At 36.0% G+C, this 21,940-nt stretch overlaps 1 protein-coding gene across 5 annotated transcripts in view; it reads left to right on the top strand.

Annotated features, from left to right (window-relative positions):
- VPS13D (vacuolar protein sorting 13 homolog D) overlaps positions 1-21,940 on the top strand; it is a 326,196-nt gene that overhangs the window by 101,767 nt on the left and 202,489 nt on the right. For 4 of the 5 annotated variants that reach the window (XM_031962837.1, XM_031962835.1, XM_031962836.1 and 1 more), the window contains 5 exons: positions 11-151; positions 10,080-10,202; positions 12,478-12,552; positions 18,883-18,985; positions 20,631-20,783. In XM_031962837.1, coding sequence (XP_031818697.1) covers positions 11-151; positions 10,080-10,202; positions 12,478-12,552; positions 18,883-18,985; positions 20,631-20,783 — 595 coding nt within the window. The remainder of the gene's footprint in view (positions 1-10; positions 152-10,079; positions 10,203-12,477; positions 12,553-18,882; positions 18,986-20,630; positions 20,784-21,940) is intronic. The other variant, XM_031962838.1, reaches the window with a different exon arrangement.

The following is a 21,940-nucleotide window of genomic DNA, read 5'->3' as shown; positions in this document are numbered from 1 at the left end:
GTTCTTTTAGGCTGGGAGCCATTTATTGAACCATGGCCATGCTCTGTATCCTGGCAACAACAGGCAGCCAGTCGTCTCCATCCTCCACGACTGAAATTGCAAGCCAAAGCCCAACCTCGTTTGGATATCAACATCACCTCTGTACTGATAGGTAAGAATCTAGAAGATTGACATTGTTCTGTAAAATTGCTTTCATCTTTGTCTCAAAGACCCAGTAAAATGAATTAAATATCAACATTAGTCTAGGTCATCCAGAATAACCCCCCCTTTCAAAGAAATAGTTATTGCTCAGGTTGATGGTAATCTACTGTTGTCATATTTTGTTTTGTTTTGTTTCATTGTTCTCATAGCTGACTACATAGAAAGGAGCCAGCTTGCTTTTTTTTTTTTTTGGTTAAATTTTATTCTTTTTGGTCAGGAAAAATTTGCCTTCTGTCCTTCTAACTCATCTCCTTCCCCCCATGAAGAGTAAAGAAAAACCCTCTTTCTAAACATACACAGTCAATGGAAAACAGATTTCTTCCTTGATTGTGTCTAAAAGGAAATCTATATTTGTGTCTCATTCTGTACTCTTAATCTTTCACCTCTCTTTCAGGAAGTGAATAGCATATTCTGTTTTTGCTCCTCTGGAATCATAGTTGGTCATTAATTTGATCAGAGTTCCTAAATCTTTCAAAGTTGTTTCTCTTTACTTTTTTTTTTTCATTGTGTAAACTTTTCCTGGTTCTGCTTGCTATGCTCTGCATCAGTTCATATATTTATTGAAATCATTCCCTTCATCATTTCTTTATCACAATCATAACACATTCAGCCATTCCCCACTTCATGGACACTGTCTCAAATTTCCATTTATTGCTACTCTAAAAGAGCTATATTTTCTTACATGTTTAGAGCTTATTTTGCTTAGGCCTAATTCTTCCCTTAATGTATTCTTCCTCTTATTCCCTGTTCTTTCATCTCATTTCTCTTCTTCCTATTTGTCTATTGACTGAAATCTGTTTCTGTACCCAATTCCATATGTGTCTTTATGTATTTTTTCCCTTAACCATTGCAGATGATGCTGAAATTCAGGCGTTAGTTGCTTCATCCTTCCTCTTTGTACAGATTTCTACTTGTGAATCTTGATTATGTGAGATAATTTTTCATAACTTTCCTTCTCCTATGTATATTTCTCTTTCCATTCTTTTTTTTAAAGATTATAATTAAGAAATAGAAGAACCACTATCAGGCCTTCTGTTTTATAAGAGACCTTCTCTATGACCCCTAATGATGACTGGAGGACACATGTTAAGAGTGCAGGCAGTTTGTGCTTGTTTAGGGCCTTATGGTTATTCATTCATGTTTATCTTTTTTATGATTTGGGCTTTTTTTTTTTTTTTGGTAACTCCTATATTTGAACTTCAGAGTTTCTACTTAATTCTGATCTTTTCAGTCAGTTAATAATCTACTAAGTACTGAGAATAAAAAGAAAAGCAAAAGGCAGTCTTTATCCTCAAAGAGCTCTTCTAACAAGAAAGATTTCATGCAATAGACTATGTTCAAACAAGCTGTAGATAGCATAAATAAGAAGTAATTAGCAGAGGAAAGACACTAAAATTAAAGGTGTTTGCAAAAGGCTTCTTATAGAAGCTGAAACTTAAAAGAAAACCAGTAAAATCAGAGGTAGAGGTGAGAAGAGTGTTCTATGCTTGGAAGATAGCCAGAGAAAATGTCTGGTTGGTAAATGGAATATCTTGTTCCAAATGCAAGGAGGCCAATGTCACTTGATGACAGCGTTTGTGGAAGGATGTGAGTTGTAAGAATACTGGAAAGGTAGGAAGTGGGGGAGATTGTGAAGAGTTTTTAAAGCTAGAAGTTTTTATATTTGATCCTGGAGATGAAAGGAAGCAATTAGAACTTATTGAGTGGCAGAGGTGGGCGTGTGTGTGTGTGTGTGTGTGTGTGTGTGTAGAGACTTGTGACAGAAAGACACTAGAACACTGTTGTAATAGTCCAGATGTGAGGTGGTGAGGTCCTGTACCAGGATGATGGCAGAGAGAAGGGGGGAATATGGCAGGAACGATTATAGAGGTAAAAGTGACAGATCTTGGCAGCACATTGAATGTGGGGGAAAGATGAAAGATAGTGAAGAGGTAAGGATGATATTAAGTGGTTAGTCTGGAGGAGTGGGCAGATGGTAGTGGTGTTATTATGTCTTTAATCATATCTGACTCTTTGTGACCCCATTGGAGATTTTTTTGGTAGAAACTAGAGTGATCTGCCATTTCCTTCTCCAACTGATTTATAGATGAGGAAACTGAGGCAAACAGGGTGTAGTCACATGTCCAGGGTCACACAGCTGGGAAGTGCCTGAAGCATATTTGAACTCGGATCTTCTGACTCCAAGCCTGGCACTCTATCCATTGTACCACCTCACTGTCCCATTATTAATTATATTAATATTATCAACATCAGTAGAGAGATGTTAGAAAGAGAGGAGCAAGATGATTCTGCTTTGGACATGTGAAGTTTAAGTTATCATAGGCACAACCAGTTTGAGATGTTCAACAGGAATATGGAAATGGAGACAGGAGACCATTCCAGATTGGAACTGTATAAGTAGATTTAAGAATGATCTTCATAGAAATCATTATTGGATCCATGGGCATTGATGAGATTACCAAGTGAAGTAGTATAGAGGGAAAAGATAGAACATCCAAGACAGAGAAAAGGTTTGGAAGAGCCAGCTGTTAATTGGCTAGCAAATTAATTAGGGATGTGTAGAAGGATTAACTAGCAGCAATGAGGTTATGCAACATAAATGTGTAGTGGACCCAGTCAGCAGTTTCATGATTTTCTCCACCTTTATTCAGTAGTGTATGCAAAGGCAGCAGATGGTTGGAGTGATCCAAGACACAGATATGGCTAGATATGTTTGGTGGTAGCATAAGAGTCCAAGGGCCTGAGAGGAGAGTAAAGCTGATTCATCCAAGGAATCAAGATGGAAAAGGGAGCAGAATTTAGATGATGCGGAAGTGACTATTTGGGAAAGAACTGAAGGACCAAAGGCTTAGAGATTACAGTATGGATGAAGAACAGTGTTTGGCATTACAAGGCAAAAGGTGAAAAGACAAAAAATTGTGATCAGATAAGGGAATTTCAGAGTATGTGAACGGGGAAGTGGTACATTTTTCAATAATGTTAAGATCAAAGATATGTTGTTATTGTTGATTCTCCTTCATTCTTGAAGAATACCATGATGTCAGAGAGGTGATATCATCACATGCAAATGGGCCATGCAGTTACCAGCCTCATTCTCCTCCAAAGCCAGTTGGATCAAATAGCCTGGAGATGGCACTGAATCTAATGGGAGACCTTGGCCTTTTTAAGCTAATATCTTTAACGGATCTCGGTTTGACAGTCAAACTGAAACAATGTTCTATCAGTAATTAAGGCTAGGTAAGAAATGAGGCAGAGAATGGCCCTTTTTACCTATTCAAAAAAAAAAAAAAACTTAGGAGGGAAAAGGTCCTCAGTGTTTCTGGCTAAAACAGAAGAAAGCTACTGTTTATATTCACTCTGAGCTATTCAGGGCTCGAACATGACCAAGTGGAACTTGGCCTGGAACCCATCTTTGGCCAATCAGCAAGAGCCAGTAATTTGGGTTTAGGCACGGTCCTTTAGAAAGAGATGTAACCCGTAATCCCCAATTCATCTTGAGAGATTTCAGCTATCAAAATTTACATTCCTTTGACTAGTGTATACTCAGATAAAAGTATGATAGCCTATGTGGACAGAAGAAAAGAAAAAAGAAAAGAAGATTATGGAGCAAATGCCCATATGGATTGAGTTATTTCCTCTTGATAATCACATTTTCAGCTTCTATAGTTCTATACTATCTCTTCAGTATTCTGCACAGTTGCCCTATGCTCCTGCCAAAACTGATTATAGTAATAGCCTACATAAAGCTGCAAAACTCCACTATAACTTATCACATTGGCTAAGGCAGGGAGGAATTGTCATGTATAACATGTATGCTAGAAACTCTTAGGTTAGGGCATTTCAGGTGATATAAATATTTGTTGAAATCCCCTAATATGAGATAGGGAAGAGATAAACATTGTGAACCAGTCACTAGACTCATTGAAGAAAGAAGGGTAGTGCCCTGAATTAGTTGACAACTATCAAGATTTTAATTGGGTGGTATATATGGATTGATTGAATCTTTAAGGAATCTCAAAGGAGAAGTTGCTAAGTGATGGTAGTAGAGTGAGAACTCAAAAATGGTAAAGGAAAAAAGGAATATTCCCACTTTCCACTTAGTCTAGAGTGAGTTGGGAAGAATAAGTGAACATGCAAAGAAAGGGAAGCTAGGGAGAGGGCCATGGCTCAGTGGGTACCAAAAGATAAAAGGAGAAGGAAAGGAAACGATTTAAGATGAAAGCAAGCATCTTACCTCTCTACCAAGGAGGCTAGTGGAAGGGCTGAGTAATTTTAAAGTACAATATTTGGGGAGCTAGAAGATAGGATTTAAGGGCAGGGGAAAGAACAGATGAGGTTTGGGGGACAGGATTTGGATGATGTCAGCAGAACTTTAAGAATCCCTGGGAAGGAGAAGATATGCCCAGGAAGGAGTTTGTTAATCACTGAGCTCAGATAGGTTGTCCATAAGGGTTTGATCTTAGTATGATCCCCCTTAGGGTGAGGAGATAATGACTAGGAACTGAAGCAATAGGTATTACTCCCCTTTTTCCAAAGCAGTAGATCAGGTTGAAGACTTGTTGGAATAGCTTTTTTTTTCTTCTTGAGAAGGAGGGAGTCTGGTGCTTGATAAAATAGTGTTTCATCTCTTCCTAAGAGACACAGGAAACAAAGCAGGAGATCTGGCGTAGTGGTTTGACATTTTCTTCCTTTACCCCAAAGGCAGCAGATTGGTTCGTAATGGAATGGCATTTCTACTTTCTTTCAGAGACTAGGAACCAATCGGGAGGCCTGGAACAATAGCATTTCTTTTTGTCAGGAATACTTGCTCTTATTTCATTAAATGTCCATTTCTCCCCATATAATTACACTTCATTTTGCTGGATAAATTATTCTTAGCTTTAAGCCTCTATCTTTTGTCTTTGTAGAATATTGTATTCCAAGCTCTCTGTTTCTTTATGTTGGTAGAAGCTAAATCCTGTGTGATCCTGATTGTGACTCTTTGGTACTTAAATTCCTTTTTTCTGGTTGCTTGTAGTTTTTTTTTTTTTCCCCCTTTGACCTGGACTGTGTTCTCATGAGTTTTAGTTTGGGATTTCTTTTAGAAGGAGACCTGTGGATTCTTCCTGTTTCTGCTTTTCCCTCCTGTTCTGAAAAGCCTGGAGAACTTTGTTTTAAGATTTCTTGAACTAGGCCTTCTTCTTTTTTTTTTTTTTTTCAAGGCTTTCAGGCAGTCTAATGAATTTAAACTTTCTCCTGAACTTATTTTCCAGGTTAGTTGCATTGGCCTTGCTCCTCCCTTTCCTTCTTTTCCTCCTCTCCCTCTCACTCCTCTTCCTCTTGTTCTTCTTTTTTTAAACTTTGTTTTAATATATCTTCTTGTCTTATGAAATCATTAGTTTTTATTTGGTCCATTTTAATTTTTAGCTAGTTTGTTGCTTGGGCAGGGTCATATCTCAAGGATCAAGCTGTTAATTTCCTTTCTAATTCCTTCTTCCATAGTTCTTATTTAATTTCCAATTTTTTCCTCTAGTGTTTTCATTTTATTGATTAATGACATTTAAAAAAACTCTCTTTAAAAACAAACAAATAAGACCAACTCTTGCTTCATCTCTTCCAAGAATTCAAGTTATGCTTTTTTGGGAAGCTTTGCGTGTAGATATTTTAGAATAATTCTTTCATCTGGGTTTATGTGTCCTTGTGTCCCTGTCATCATTATAGTCTTTTATAGTTGGATTCTTTTTTTGCTGTCCAATTTTCCAGCTGTTTTTCTGACTTTGGATTTAATGTTAGGACTAGAGTCTCTGCTCTTCTGGAAGGAAGGTCTTGTCTGGTTCTGCTGTTGTTTTCTTGGAGCTATTGAGTATTGCATTGTTCTAGGTTCTCAGGAAAAGCTCAGGCTGAGACCTGCAAACCCAAGTGGTTTGATCCAAGACAAAATCTGATCTATTTTGAGTTCTATAAGTTCCTGATCTGGGTTTGCACTGAATAGCAGTAAACTGCTCTTGGACTCAGCCCCTAATAGCCAGCTGGGAAACTGTTGGTTTCAAAGGGACAGACAGGTTTCCCTTTAGCCTGCGATTCCTTCCCTGATTATTCCTTGGTGGGCTTTATTCAAGGCTAGGAGCTGGAACTGAGACCCTTCTTTGCTCTGAGTCCTGAGCCACACTGCTGTTGTTTGCCTCTGAACTTCCTTTTTTAGTACATGGGCTGATGCCTCCTATCCTGGAGTGCCATCCCTGGGTATTGATCCTTTGAGTCTGTGCTGGAAGTGGAACTGGAACCAGACGCTGGGCAGTGAACGTAATTGTTCCTACCCCCTACATGAGTTTGCCCCAGTCTGGGCCTGGGAGGTCTTTCTGCCCTGACACAGTCTCGGTCAGATCCCATCCTCTGTGACCACAGAATTTTCAGTGTATTCCCCGATGCTAACTTGGGCAGGAAAAATGACACAATGACTTTTTCTTGCATTTCTTTAATCAGGATTCAGCCATTTTCTAGATGTATTTGGGAGAATGTTTGGTTTGGGGGGGGGGAGAGGTTTGCCACCTTGGCACCATTTCCTCCTTGGTTCTTGGCAATCATCATTCTCTGCTTCCCCTCCCCAAATGACACAAAAGTTTCGGTACGATATTTGTTTGGTTTTGTTTTCTGTGTAGCAAGATAAACTGCCTATGTCATTCCCTTTCATATATTGTTTTGTCTTAATCCTTAAAGTCACCTTGGTTTTGGGAGCTCTGACTCAAGAGTTCTGTGTTTACAAGGCTTCTTGGCCTATTTTGAGACTTGGTTGTAGTTTAAGATGATGGTAAATTAGAAGCACATATTCTCTGTTTCTAGCTTCATGGTTATAATGTTGGTAACCTTTCTTCTCTGTGTAGAAAGTAGAATCCAGGAATGTCTTTGTTTTATGCATAAGGCAACCTTAAATACTGGTTATGTTTAAGAGCATGTCTCATTTTTCAGGTTTGTAAAATCTTTTAGGAGTTGTGGTGATGGGTTAAATATGCTATAAAGCACTGTCATACCCTACACCATATCAAGAAAAAAGGGAATATATATGGATGTTTGAAATTAGACCAAGGGTCTTTTGATCCAAATGGTTAAATAAACTGCATAGATTTTTCTTTACTAAGGAATACTTTTTCTAGAAGGATAGTGAATTTTCAAGCCACTTAGAAATAACTGACACTGTTGGATGTGATGTGGAAAAACTGAGACACTAATACATTTTTGATGGAGTCCTAAACTGATTCAACCATTCTGGGGAGCAGTATGGAACTATACCCAAAGGGCTATCAAACTGTGCATACCCTTTGATCCAGCAGTGTCTCTACTGGGTCTGTATCCCAAAGAGATCATGAAGGAGGGAAAAGGGCCCACCTTTTCTTGTCTTATGGAATCAGAAATGTGCAAAAATGTTTGTAGTAGTTCTTTTTGTAGTGGCCAGAAACTGGAAATTGAGTGGATGCCCATCAGTTGGAGAATGGCTGAATAAGTTATGGTCTATGATGTTATGGAATATTATTGTTCTGTAAGAAATGACCAGCAGGAATGATTTCAGAAAGGCCTAGAAAGACTTATGTGAACTGATCTAAGTGAATTGAGCAGAACCAGATCAGTGTACATAGCAATAAGATTATACAATGATCAATTCTGATGGCTGTGGCTCTCTTCAACAATGAGATGATTCAGGCCAGTTCCAATGGTCTTGTGATGACGAGAACCATTTACGCCTGGGGACTGAGTATGATTCACAGCATGTTTTTTTCACTTTTTTGTTGTTTTCTTTCTCATTTTTTCCCCTTTTGATCTGATTTTTCTTATGCAGCATGATAAATGTAGAAATATGTATAGGAGAACTGCACATGGTTAGCATTTATTAGAATATTTGCTCTATTGGAGAGGAGGTGAAAGGGAAGGGAGTGGAAAAAATCTGTAGCACAAGGTTTTGCAGGGGTGAATGATGAAAACTATTCATATATTTTGGAAATGAAAAGCAAAAAAAACCCTGACATTTTGACAAGACTTAATCATGCCCTCTTGACCACTTAGCACATGTTTTTCTTTCTTCGAGCTACTAAAATGTCACTGGGTGACAAGATATTTTTACAATTAATGCACAATAAATTGTATTGGAAAATGGCATTTTATTTTAAAACTCATTTTTTCATTCAGGAGTGATCATCATTTATCCTAAACCTACTGTTTACTAGAATATCATCTGTGTTGATATGTATCTCTGCACAAAGATTATGTTGATATTTTGTAGAATTTTATAATTGCTAAAGTCTTTAAAAATCAAGAGGCAGCTATCTATAAAATGGATAGAATGCTAGACTTGGTGTCAGAAAAGTTGTCTTAGACACTTATTAGTTGTATGATTTAGGGCAAGTCATTTAACCTATCTCTTTCGATTTCCTTATATGTAAAATGGGGATGATAACAACATCTACCTTCCTGGGATGTGTTATGAGGATCTAACGAGATAATTGTGAAGGGCTTTGCAAATTTTTGCAATTTTGCAATTATTATTGAGTTATTTTGTCTTTATATATTTTAATTTCTATATATATCTGTCCCCTCTATCCTAATTTATTAGCCAGCTAATCTGAGAATCATGAAAAATATATGAAAAAAAAATTAGTTGGGAATAACCAGCCAACATAGCTGTGCCTGACAGTATATAAGATATTTTGAAGTCCTAGTCCCCTGCCTGTACAGAGGAGTGTGAAGCCTTTTTAAAAATCTTTTCCTGTGAGCAACTAATTCTTTATTATTATCTGTTGATGTTCACCTTAATTTTTTTCTTTCCATTTACATTGTTGCAGTCGTGTACAGTTTTCCTAGTTCTGCTTAACTTCACTTTGTATCTCTTCATATTAGTCTTCCCATGCTTTTCTGAATTCTTCATAATCAGTGTTTCTCTTAGCTGAGCAATATTCTTTTAATTTGTATACCATGATTTGTTTAGACATTCCCTCATCAAAGAGCATCTACTTTGTTTCCAGATCTTTGACTCTACAAAAATTGTTTCTATGAATATTTTGATAGATGTGCGAATTTTCTTTCCTTCACCTCCTTGAAGAATATACATAGAAATGGGAGCTTTGAATCAGTGGACATTTTAGTCATTTTTTTTTTTTAGCATAATTCCAAATTGCTTTCCAGAATAGTTGAAATAGTTCATACTTCTACCAACATGTTCTTTGGTATGTCTGCCCTTTCATGGTTATTCTATTAACTACTACTACTTTTCCCATATTTACCTATTTTGCTGAGTGTGAAATGAAACCTTGCAATTGTTTTGATTTTCATTTCCCTTATCACTAGTAATTTATAGCAATCTTTGATGTGGTTTGCTAATAGTTGTTCTTTTAAGAAATGTTTATTTTTTACCTCTGATCACTTAGCTATTGAGGACTGACTTTTGGTCATATATATTTGTAACTAAGGTCTTAATAAATATGAAATTGTTCCCATATGAATAAGGTTTTTATTGGCATTTGGGTGATAATCCTTTTATTCCTCTAATTGTATTTGAAATATTGTGAAAAGTACCTGTGTTAGTTGGACTGAAAATCTGAAAAAGAGAAGATGGAAGGAAGGGAAACTCTAGCCGTTTTGAGGAGGGAGAAAAAATGATTGTTCTCATTTTGACTTTTGCAGTAAATTATTGTAGTTTAGTAGGTATCAGGAGCTCTTAGTTTTAGCTCTAGATTAATCTATTAGCAGTAATACTGCTTTGCTCTGAGGCAGAATAGTAAAACAGTTCTCATAAAAGGCTTTTTGGTCATTTAGCTGACTTTATTTATATTTTAGTATTTTGTTCCTGATTTTAATTTTTACCTTCACAATCTCACCTGTCTCTATTTTTATCTTTGGGTGATTCTTTCTAGATCAGTATGTAAGTACCAAAGAATCATGGATGGCAGATTATTGTAAACAGGACAAGGAAATGGATATAGCCAAATCAGAAAGTTGGATGGGCTCTTCTGTGGATCCTCCATGCTTCGGACAAAGTAAGATGTTTATTTTACATATGAATGTTTAAGTCACGCTTGACTTAATAGTCCATTGTTTCATTGAGGAATTCAAACATAATTGTCAACCTTCATGCTAGAATCTACAGGAAATATTACCCATACTCTGTAATTAATAAATCTGCAACTGAGATTTCTAGCACAAAATGTTCTCATGGAAGTGAAGGCACACAAATCTTCAATACATTCTGATACATATAATGTTATAAACTGATATTTCTAAAAGTTTAGCACAATCAACATTTAGAAAATTGTTTTATGCTTTGAAACAATGCTTTTCCTGTGGAGTAAATGCATGATTATTTTAAAACTTCATTGGAAACTCTATTTAATTTTCCTTGATAAAGAAAGTGATGACTTGGACATAAGTACTAAAAAGTTGGGAGTTTGTGGCATATTAAGGATGAAGTACATAAATGGCCACAATGTGTCCACAAAGAATCTCAAGAATTATGTGTGTATCCTTCTGAATATATATGTAGTAATCTCATCATATTCTTTGATAATTATATTTTCTTTCCTCATTGTTGCCTCACTTTGAGCTTTGTTTTTCTAAGAGTTGAAGACTAGGATGGTGAACAACAGTTTCATAACTAATTGTCATCCAAATTCAGCTCTGTCCCAGCCCTTTAAGTCTCATTTTCTTTCGGGAAGTCTCTGTGATTACATTTCTTGGCTGGACTTCACATAGCCTATGAATACTTCAGAAATAATCCATCTGGTCTGAAAACATGTTATAGGCAGATGGGCTTTTTTAAGTATCTAAAGTGTTTGAACTGGCTCCTCTCTCCTCAGGGTGTGCATGTGGCCTTTTTCTGTCTTCCTTATACTTCTAGTAGGGAGAGGCAAAGAAATATAGCTATGATTGTTCTTGACATTCCCAATGAGCTGCTTCCGAGAGTCACAAGGTTATTGTTTCAGGAGCCAGACCCTTCTAAAATGTTGTCGGTTTCACTTCTCTGTCTGTTCCTCCAAATTTTCGATATATGTGCCTGGAAAAGTAGCAGTCTATCCAGAAGACTTCAAGCAACCTCTAGAATTTGTGGTATAGGCAAGGCAACATTTTCGTAATGACACTTGTTCATTGGAGGAATCTTTATTCCTAAGCCAGTAGTAAGTATAGCCACAAGCCTGCTGAATCTTCATTATCTTGAAGAGGCAACAATTCATGTCCTTTTTAATAGTTAACCAAAGAGGACATATATGTGTTAAATGGCCTTGAAGAAGCATTGTGCAAAGTTACTTAGTTCTAGGTCATAGTTTCTTAGATTTATAGAGATACAGCCCATCTTTTTCTTTATAAAAACATCTTTAAAAGCATATAAAAATGTTTACACCTTTTTCTTTCCTCCTTGTCCCCTAATTGAATAGAAAGCTTTTAATAAATCTACTAAAATTCTTATTATTAGATTGATCAGAATCTACAGATAATGTGATAAAAAGTTGTTTCTAATAAATTGAAATAGACATAAATGACTAAAATCAGACTAGAAATTGGAGCCCTTGAAATTCATATTCTTGACATGAAACATGATGTATTAGACATGCTAATTTCTTGGATGAATTTGAGTAGTGCATAGGAAAACTTTGGTATGATTTTAAGCATAATTATTGACTTTATTTATTAGTAAAGTCGTGGATTCTGAGGAATGAATCATTGGGCTTTGTAGAGTTGATGGATTTTGGAGCTAATGACAATATGGATAAAGATCTCCAATTTGAATTTTTTAAAATGCATAAAAATTAAGATTTTTCAAAGCCATCAAAGTGAGGCAACTCATTAACAAAAACTGTATATAGGAAATATCTTGGCTTTTTTGACTCAGTTTTGGAGACACTGTCTTCTTTTTCTGAATTTAAATGAAGCTATCTTCAATACCATCTCTTTTTTTTAAAATAGATTTTTAAAGTAACTTTGCTATGCTATCTAAGTATATGCCCACTTTCAAATTCAGAACCTTTAAAAGGCTTCAGTTTAAGGATATATTAAATAATTTTTCTTTCCCTGATTCTGAGGGAAAGAATGCTGCTTAACATGATAGAATTTCTGTACCAATGGAAAGTAGCTTACTCTTGAAAAAAAAGAAACATCATGATCTCTTTGCTTAGTGTGTTTTTAGTCACTGCCCACCTGCATGCTGCCTGCCTTGTTTGTGCAAAGTTCTCTATTTACACATGTATAAGTGATGGAGGTGAATCTGCCTGTTTTCTGTCTCTTTCCTTATCTGCTAACTTTGTCTTTCCTGTCTACCAGGCCTACCCCTTGTCTACCTTAGGACTAGGAGTACAGCCAGTCTGACTAACCTAGAGCACCAGATCTATGCTAGAGGTACAGTACAGCTGAGGGAGGGAATGCATGGCTGCTATGGTCTTATGGAATGTCTTGCTCAATGACCCTAAATAAATAAATAATTACATGTGATTATTTAATTTTAGCAAGAACAGTAAGAACATTTGACAACATTAGAAATAAATCTAGTATTGGTTCTGTTATTGTATTTTTTCCATTCTCTTTTCCCTACTGGTGAAAGGTAAGAAAGCAAAACTCCTTTCTGCCAGTGTTTGGCAGTTGTGACATTACACAAAAAGAAATATTGTGTTAGTTGATGGCCATTTTTCATAGTGAAAGGCTCACAAATGATGGGAAAATTCTTCCACAAACCAACATTACAGATCTCTTTATTTATGAAACACTTGGTAAATGTTTATTCTTAAAGAAATGCAAAGGAATTTCTGGAACATGATATATTTTAAAATCCTCATAGTATTACTAAGATAAAAATTTCTTATGGTTTTGAATTAGGTACACTTGGTAAAAAAAAAATAGAAGAGAAAATGTTCATCATTTCGGCCTATGACTCTATTATTTCCTGAGAGAGAAAAGGGGGAGGAGGTGTTGGCTGTCTAGGTAGAGTATTGAAAGACCATAAAAATTAGGATATCAGAATACCAATATGTCATTTCTTCATTGGTTGAAGTGAGTTGTCTTAATTGCAGCTTCCTCTATGATACGGTTGATTTTATAAACCAAGCAGCTCAGGAAGAATCTACACAGGTTTGTAAAGACAGAGGTATCAATGAAATGGTGGCAGAGCTATGGGTTATTTTATGAGCATTTTTATCAAGAGAGGGAAAAAGGATTTTAATTAAATAAATACTTTGACATTTGTACCTCATTGCATCCTTTTCAAGATATTTTCTACTTTGTTTCATTTCATTCTTGCAAAAACCTTTAGAAATAGATAGTTTGGACAGAGATTATTATAGATGAAGAAGCTCATATTCAAAGAGTTTATTATATAGTTAGTAGAATGAAAGCAATTTACTGTTTTGTTTTGTTTTGTTTTGTTTTGTTTTGTTTTTGAGAGGCAATTGCAGTTAAGTGACTTGCCCAGGGTCCCACAGCTAGTAAGTATTAAGTATCTAAGGCCAGATTTGAGTTTAAGTTCTTCTGACTCCAGAGTTGATTCTCTACCTACTGCTGCACCAGATGAGAGCAATGTAGCAACTTCTACAAAAATGTATCAGAGATCTTGGAATATGATATTCTGGAGAACCACTGGTTACAGCCAAGAATCACCTACCCAGCAAAACTGAGTGTAATCATTCAGGGGGGATAATAGACATTTACTGAAACAGAGGATTTTCAAGCATTCTTAATGAGATGACCAGAGCTGAATAGAAAATTTGCTATTCAAATAGAAGACTTAATAAAAACATAAAAAGGGAAACAGGAAATGGAAATCAAAAGGGACTTAATAATCTTAATAAGATTACATTTATATTTTCAGTTTATATTTACAGTTTACTGTTTATATACCTATATGGGAAGATACTTGTAATTCATAAGAACTTTCTCATTATTGGGGCAATTAGAGTGTATATAGAGAATATTATATATAAAGAGTATATGTAGACAGAGAACACAGGAGTGAGTTGAATATGAAAGGATTATATCTAAAAAAATAAAATTAAGTGATGAGAAAGGAATGTAGTGGTGAGAAAAGGAAAGGGAAAGGTAACGGAGTAAATTATCTGCAATTAAAGAAGCAAGAAAAAATTTTTTACTCTACAGGAAAGTAGGAGGTGAAGGGAATAAGAGAAATGTAGGAGATTGAGAGAAAGGAGGGCAGATTTGGAGTGGGGAGTTTTCAGAAGCAAAACACTTATGAGGAGAGACAGGGTAAAAGGAGAGAGAATAGAATAAGTGGGGGGGTGGAAATAGGATGAATGGGAAATACAGTTAAAAATAATAAGTATGAAAAAAAATTTGAAGCAAGTTCTTCTTGATGAAGGCTTCATTTCTCAAACACATGATAAAACTGAGTCAAACTTATAAAAATAAGAGCCATTCCCCAAGTGATAAATCATCAAAACTTAGAAACAGTTTTCAGACGAAGTAATCCAAGCTATCTATAGCCAGATGAAAAAATGCTCTTAATTCACATTGCTTGGAAAAATGCAAATTGGAACAATTCTGAGATACTACCCTCTTACCTACCAAATTGGCTAATAGGACAGAAAAGGAAAATGACAAATGGTGGAAGGGATATGGAAAAAATGAGACATTAATGCACTCTTTGTGGAGTTGTGAACTGATTCACCCATTTTTTAGAGCAATTTAGAACTATTCCAAAGAGCTCAAAGATCTGTAAAACCCTCTGTACACTCTAACCAAACAATTCCACTATTAGGTTTGTGACCCAAAAGAGATTAAAAAAGAGCGGGGAGGGGGGGAGGAAAGACCTATACGTACATCAATATTTATAGAAGAAGGAGAGCTTAGACTTCGGGTCTTTTAACTTCTACTCCACTGTTCTTTTTGTTACAAACTATCTACAGAGTAGAAAACTTGGGCTTTGTTTATAACAGCTTGAATTAATTATTTGAAATAAGTCCAAAGGGGAAGTCATTTTTCAAGTTGTAGCCAAGTGAAGGCAAACTAAGATGTGACTAACTTGAAGCTTTCTCTCTTTTCTGAAGAGATTGTGGTCCCTCGAGGCAAATTTTCTAAAACCATCAAGGGAAGCCATTCTCTTTGGTGGCCTTCAAAATTTCTTTCTTCTGTTGCGTGGCTACAATCCAGACTCTGTTTATTTTGGGACATAATGTGAAAGCTATTTGGTCAGTTTGGCTTCTCCCTGGTGTAGGTTTTAGGCATGTAGCATGTGCAATCAGTGGTTTTCTCATTGGGTAAGTGAATGTCTGACAAATATGGGAAGTTTTGTGACTTAGGCAGTGTGCCTTTTTTTAATTTGTAAAACCTAGTACTTTTTAAAAAATTACTTAAAAAAAAACCTTTTCTCCACTTTTCCTCCCCTCCCCATTGAGAAAGTAAGAAAACCAAAGCCCCTCTTACAAACATAATACAGTCAAGCAAGAAACAAATTCTTTCCAGTGATCATGTCCAAAAAAAAAAAAAAATCTCAATTTTTACTCTTGAATACAACCCTTCTCTATCAGGAGGTAGGTAGCCTGTTTCATCATGATTCCTCTGAAGTCATTATGGGTCATTGTACTGATCAGAATTCCCAAGTCTTGTGAAGTTGATTGATTTAATATGGTTTTTATTGTTTAAATTGTTCTGGTTCTGCTTCCTTCACTTTGCATCAGTTTTTAAAAGGCTTGTCAGGTTCCTCTAAAGCCATCCCCTTTACCATTTCTTATTGCACAATAGTATTCCATCACGCTGCTATAACTTGTTCAGCTAGTCTCCAATTTATTGGCATCTCTCAGTTTCCAATTCTTTGCTACTGCAATATGAGTTGCTAGAAATATTTTTTTGGGTCCTTTTCCTCCTTTGCTTTCTTTGGGGAATAAATCTAGTAGTTATGTTCCTGGGGCAAAAGGTATGCACAGTTTAATAGCTTTTGAGGCATAGTTCCAAATTGTTTTCCAGAATGTGTCTTTTCCCATAACCCCTTCAATATTTGTCATTTTCATTTTTTTGCCAAGTTAGCCAATCTGATGAATGTGAAGTGGAACCTCCGAGTTAAAACCAAATACTCTTGAATGTAAAGGTTCCTAATGTTTTGTTCATTATAACATAGTGATCAAAGTCATTTGCCACATTTTTTTTTTTATTAAATATAATTTGCAAATGGAAACTTGTAGTCTGGCTCACAGTGGGATATGAAAGCACATCTGGGTTCTTTTCCTGCTGGATCCCTTATTGTATAAATGCTGGTTTCTTACTCCAATCATGGAGTGGAAAGGGCCTTTCAAATTTCCACAATCTGTTCTGTTTGCCCTTCGAGTGGCTGTTAAAATTTTCACTCCCCATCTGCTCTTGTAAGGCTTAGCTTTATGCTTTATGTCTCATCGACTATTAATTTAAACACACACACACACACACACACACACACACACACACCCCTATATGTTTCTGTCTTTAGAAATAGCCGAGGTTCTCAGAAATGATCGACTGAATAAATGATGGAGAAATTGTATAAGAGAGACAGGAGGTTAAGTGTTATCCACTGGAGATTTTAAGTTTTTAGCATTTTACTGCACATTGGAACCTGATGAGCTCTGGTGGTTGTCAAAACAAAGGGTTGCTCTAACCTGAAAGTGCTTGTCTAGAAACACTTACTGTATTAACTTCTGAAAATATTTGATGATAAAAAAGGATAATAAGTTATTGCTTTTCAAATCGCAGTAATATCTTCTTCCCATTAGCCCTTTATGAAACCACCCCCATGCCTCACTTGGAAGGCAGTAAAAACCTTCCTGAGCTGGAGATCGTTCTTCAGCTTGCATCATCTGCAAAAACATGGTTCTATAAAGTAGATTTTATTTGGCTTTAGTCCTCCTTAGTCAGTTTGCTGCTACTTCCCAAAACCATTTTGTCCACTGTAGCTGTAAATCCAAGTAGGGTTAGGGTGTGTGTGTGTTTATTCTTTTCAGAGAGAGCTGAAGAGGAGGGGAAATTCAACTAAATTTGTTTTTGCTGTTCTCCATTTTGTCATCAGCATCTCTGCCAAAAAGTTTTTTAAAAGGAGTTGGGGCCCTCTATACTGCTATTAATTAATACTTATACCAGTCTGGGAAGCAGAGAAAATAATGATGATAGGGACAAGACCAGCAATAGTTCTTATATACCTCCTCCTCCTCCCCTCCAGAGTTTTCTATAACAGTTCTGAAAGATACTTAACCCTGCTGGTTGAATATCCTTAATAGAGAGGACAGGTTTCTTACTGGTACCATCCCTATCTTCCTTTCCTATTCCTGTGCCCCCGATCCTGGACTCTCACCACCAATCCTCAATACTCACCATATACCCGGCCAAGACATAGCTACCCTCTATCATTACCTAATGGTTGGAGAGATGGGAGATAGTGACTTTCCTGTCCTTATGGTAGAGCTGGGAAATATGTTCGTGACATCCCAATTTAGTCCTCTGAAGATTGTTCTTCTAGAAACATTATCATTTTTGTGTTTAAGGTCAATTTGCTGTTAGTACTATCATCACATGGGGTTTTTGTCATTGCCCATGGAACCAAATTAGCTTTTATAAAATTTTCTGTGAGAAAAATATCTTCCAAACAGCCAACTTACAAAGGAACTATTGTAATCCCATTCATTTGTAAATTGGTGATTGACTATACAAGCTGCAGTTTGTAATTATCTAATCATTTCTTGTGTGTGAATATGGCCTTCCTAACTGGATCATAGGGTCTTTGAATCCAGAAATAGTTTCTTATATTATTACTTCTGTATTCTCCTTAGCATCTGGAACAGTGTGTATGTATATATAGAAAAGAATAGTAGTGTCCATGACATAGGGCAACTGAAAATATCCCTTTAAAATGGTCTTGTGTTCTTTGAGAAGAAGGAAATAGCAGAGCAAATTCATTACTATTCTGTTTTGTTTAGTTTTCCTGACACACAAAGTTATTTGTCATTCATTGGGCACATGCTGGGAATGCATTGTCACAGCAATGAGGAGGAATATTTCTCTATTAATGGCCTATTTGAATCATGGCTTTTGAACCAGGTTTTAAATGGATCATTGTCTGATATAGGCTTTTCCCACTTCATTTGGCTATTTACACATCTTTTTTGGGATTTAATTTTCTTGCTTCCAAAGGCGTTATCACCTGAAGTTTGTTTTTCAGAGGTCTAAGTTAAACTTAGCTCAGTAGTATGATTAAGACAGAGTGGATACTGATGCATGCTGTGCTCCATGTTGATATTTGAGGTGAATTTACAAGTGTAGGTGATTTGGAATTAAAAGAGACCTTAGAGATCTAGTCTAGCATCTTCACTTCACAAGTGTGGAAACAATAGTTAAGGTGATCTGTCCAAGGCCGCTGGGACAAATAAGAAGGATCAGGATTTCAACTCAAGTCTTCAATTATAAATTTGGCAACCTTTTTTTTCTATACCATGCTGCAAAGAATTCTCTTTTGCCTTCCTGCCATATGCTGCATAGTAAATAGCAAATCATGTTTTGAATGAATCAGTGTCTGATGCCATCTGTTTCCAGTTCATTTTGGTTATGTACACCTTTTCTTGGGGTTATTTTTCTGTTTTCTCTGCCTTCATTTGGTTTGTGCAGCGTTTATTTTTGGGCGCCAGCACCATTTAGTCTGGGGAGATTCTTTGATGTCCTTGAGTATGGCTTTGCTAATGACCTTCCTTGATTTTCCCATCACAGAAATGAAAACCCCCAAACGCCGGCAGCCATTTGTCCCCTTTGCTCTGAGGAATCATACAGGGTGCACCTTGTGGTTTGCTACGCTAACAACTACCCCAACCCGGTAAGGAGTCTCCATAAGTGACATCCGCCCTCCTTTTTTAACTTTGGGTTTTTGTGAGGGTCAGAATGGTGACATTGCACACAGGGAAGTTTGTTTATTTTGGTAAAGAGAGAAGTTATCTCTTACTTTGTACCTTGTAGGCTTACCCTACTTGAGATGTCAAGACTATGCTAATATCTAAGATCATACACAGTCCAAGAGACTTTCACAGTAGCTTGATCCTCTCCCCAACTTTTAAAGTCTAAACATAAATGCTTCTCTTCCATAATCAACTGACATTTTACATTATGATTAATGATTATTAATTTTCCTTAACAATAATTAACAATGTTATTAATTGTGCATTAATAACAATTTGCATTCTATATTAGGTTTTTCAGGTAATATTGCATATTATTACTACTACTGTTGAGGTTTTAGCTTCCTGATTCCATTATTAGACATTAATATATTTCCCAAGTGCTTTCTAAATGTTTGTTGATTGATAGAGTAAAATGCCAAATCTGGAATATTCAAATGGTGATTGGGGACCCAGTATTTAGCAGAGGCCTGACACATTATATTGAAAGTGAGGAGCAAATAAATGACTTAGGGGAAAAGGTAGGGTCCATGAGAGTTTTCTCCTTTTTTTTTTTTTTTTTTTTTAAGAAACATGTGGTTGCTTGATCTAATCCCAAACCAATCTTTTTTTCATTCTTTCTCCAAGACTCTTCTGAAAACTTTACTGACAAAGAAAAATAAAATTGATCTCTGAACTTAGAATGCACTCCCTAGCCCAGATGGGATTGGGTGGGGTTGGGAAAACTAATGAGATTTCACCTAAGCCAAGCAAGAAACCTTCTGTAATAGTTTTTTGTCATTGAAAACTTGGCTCCTTGGAGCATGGAAATGCTGATCTTTTCAGTAAAGGAATCGAAATAGATAAATCTTTGCAGTTAGCTATTTTGGAAATGAATTTTCTTTTTGTTTTTCTTAGTTGAAGAGTTTAGTTAACCAAATGCTCAATTTCCTTAATAATAATAATTATTATTATCATCATGGATAATTATTATAGTTTACATAGTGCCTTAGGGTTTATAGAGCTCTTTACATGTATTTCCTTATTTAAATCTCACAGGAAACTCTATAAAGAAGGGATTGTATGCGTATTACTATCCCAGTTTTATAGATGAGGATTTGATCTCTCCCCCACATCATATGACCATGAAGTGTCAGAAGCACAATGCAAGCCTAAATATTTCCCAAGTCCAAGACCTTTCCACTGTAACATATTACCCTCAATTTTTCCCTTGGTGATTGTACCTGGTGTAACATTTATTGGGCATGTTCTGTGTACTTAATAAAATGTTAATTTATGCTAATTATACTTAAGATTTACATAGCTCTCTTTTCTAGACTTCATTCTCTAGATGACAGTAATTACCTTTTTAGTGAAATTCTCCTTTTAAGTTGACAGGAGTAGGAAATATCTACAAAATTTAAGTTGAATGTTATTGATTCTTATGATTGCTTTTAAATTCTTTCTAGGCTGGCTATCATAGGGCAAAGATCAAAAATATTCTACGTGTCTTGGTGTGGTTGGCATTTTCTGTGGTGGATGTTCGTGTGCGTGAGAGAGATCTAATTATATGTGATTTGGTTCCAGGGCAGCCTTGTCTCACAGTGGAAGCCCAGGACTGGTTCCAGAGGGAAACAGAACTTTCCTTGATGATGCCCACAAGGTCAGTGAGTGGCGGGAAGTCCTCACGGGGGAAGAAATTCCTTTTGAATTTGAAGCAAGAGGAAAACTAAGGCACAGGTAAAGAATATTGTAATTTCTTCAGTGTTTAAAGAAGGGAGGGAAGTAAGGGAAAGTGAATTTCTGTGCTTTGCCTGCTTTTTTCATGTTATGATTTTTGTAGAGCTTTTTTTGTTTATATGAAAACTCCTATAGAGACACGTTTATTCCATCAATTTTCTTTTAGCATATGAAAACATATATTTTCTCATTAATTATTTGTAATATAAGATTATCACATAATTTTAAATTGCTTGTTTGTTGAAGGAGCACCTTTTAATTGAATCTATGCAATTATTTTATGTACTTAGGTAGAATGATCTTTAAATAATATATTTTGTGATTAGTTAAAATGGTATTTACCTTTGTGTTTTTGCATCTTGGATTTTGTTATTATGCTATGTATGTGCATATAATTTATGTCTATATAGACATATAGGCAGACAGACATACACACATATATAGTTTGATAGATATACACACATATAAATGGCTGTTTTTAAGGAATTATTTTGTGGTCTGTGACTGTTGGAGCTATTAATTGTTTTTAAATAAATCATCATGTTATCAGCAACCAGGCATAGTTTTATCTTTGCCTATCTATTTACCTTTAACTTTTCAAGCTCCCCCCTTTTCCTCTGAGTTAAGTATTCATGTATTTGGGATAGCTAGTCCCCAACTCCCTCATGTGTTTTAGGCCTGTGGCTTACCTCACCTTGCCAAGATGGTTTTTCTAAAGTTGGAGCCATTGCACATGCTACAACTTTTTGAAACTACAGGTGACAATTGGGTGACAGGTGGACATCAAAGGTGGATGAGCAGCCCTGTCACCTTGGGCATCCACTTGTCATCCAATTCTCACCTTTAGCTCCAAGAGGGATTTATAGGGTGGTAAAGAAGGATTAGCACCTTTAAAACAATAAATGGAAGAGTTTTTTTTTTTTTTTTTTTTTTTAAATTAGACATAATATGGAACCACTGAAATTTGTAGAAATGGGGTGATGGTCTGTGCTACATGTTTGGAAAATCACTCTGGCAACTTTGTGGAGGATAAATTGGAGTGAGTAAGAGACTTGAGACAGAGGAGACTGATTAAGAGTAGTTTAGGTTAGAGGTTGCTGATTTAGTGTGGTATCTGGGTGAATAGAGAGAAGTGGTTGATGTGAGAAATGCTATGA

The sequence above is a fragment of the Sarcophilus harrisii genome, chromosome 3 (assembly GCF_902635505.1).
Source record: "Sarcophilus harrisii chromosome 3, mSarHar1.11, whole genome shotgun sequence".
NCBI classification, from domain to species: Eukaryota; Metazoa; Chordata; class Mammalia; order Dasyuromorphia; family Dasyuridae; genus Sarcophilus; species Sarcophilus harrisii.
The sequence above is the reverse complement of the archived record's forward strand: the minus strand, read 5'-3'. Positions and strand labels throughout refer to the sequence as shown.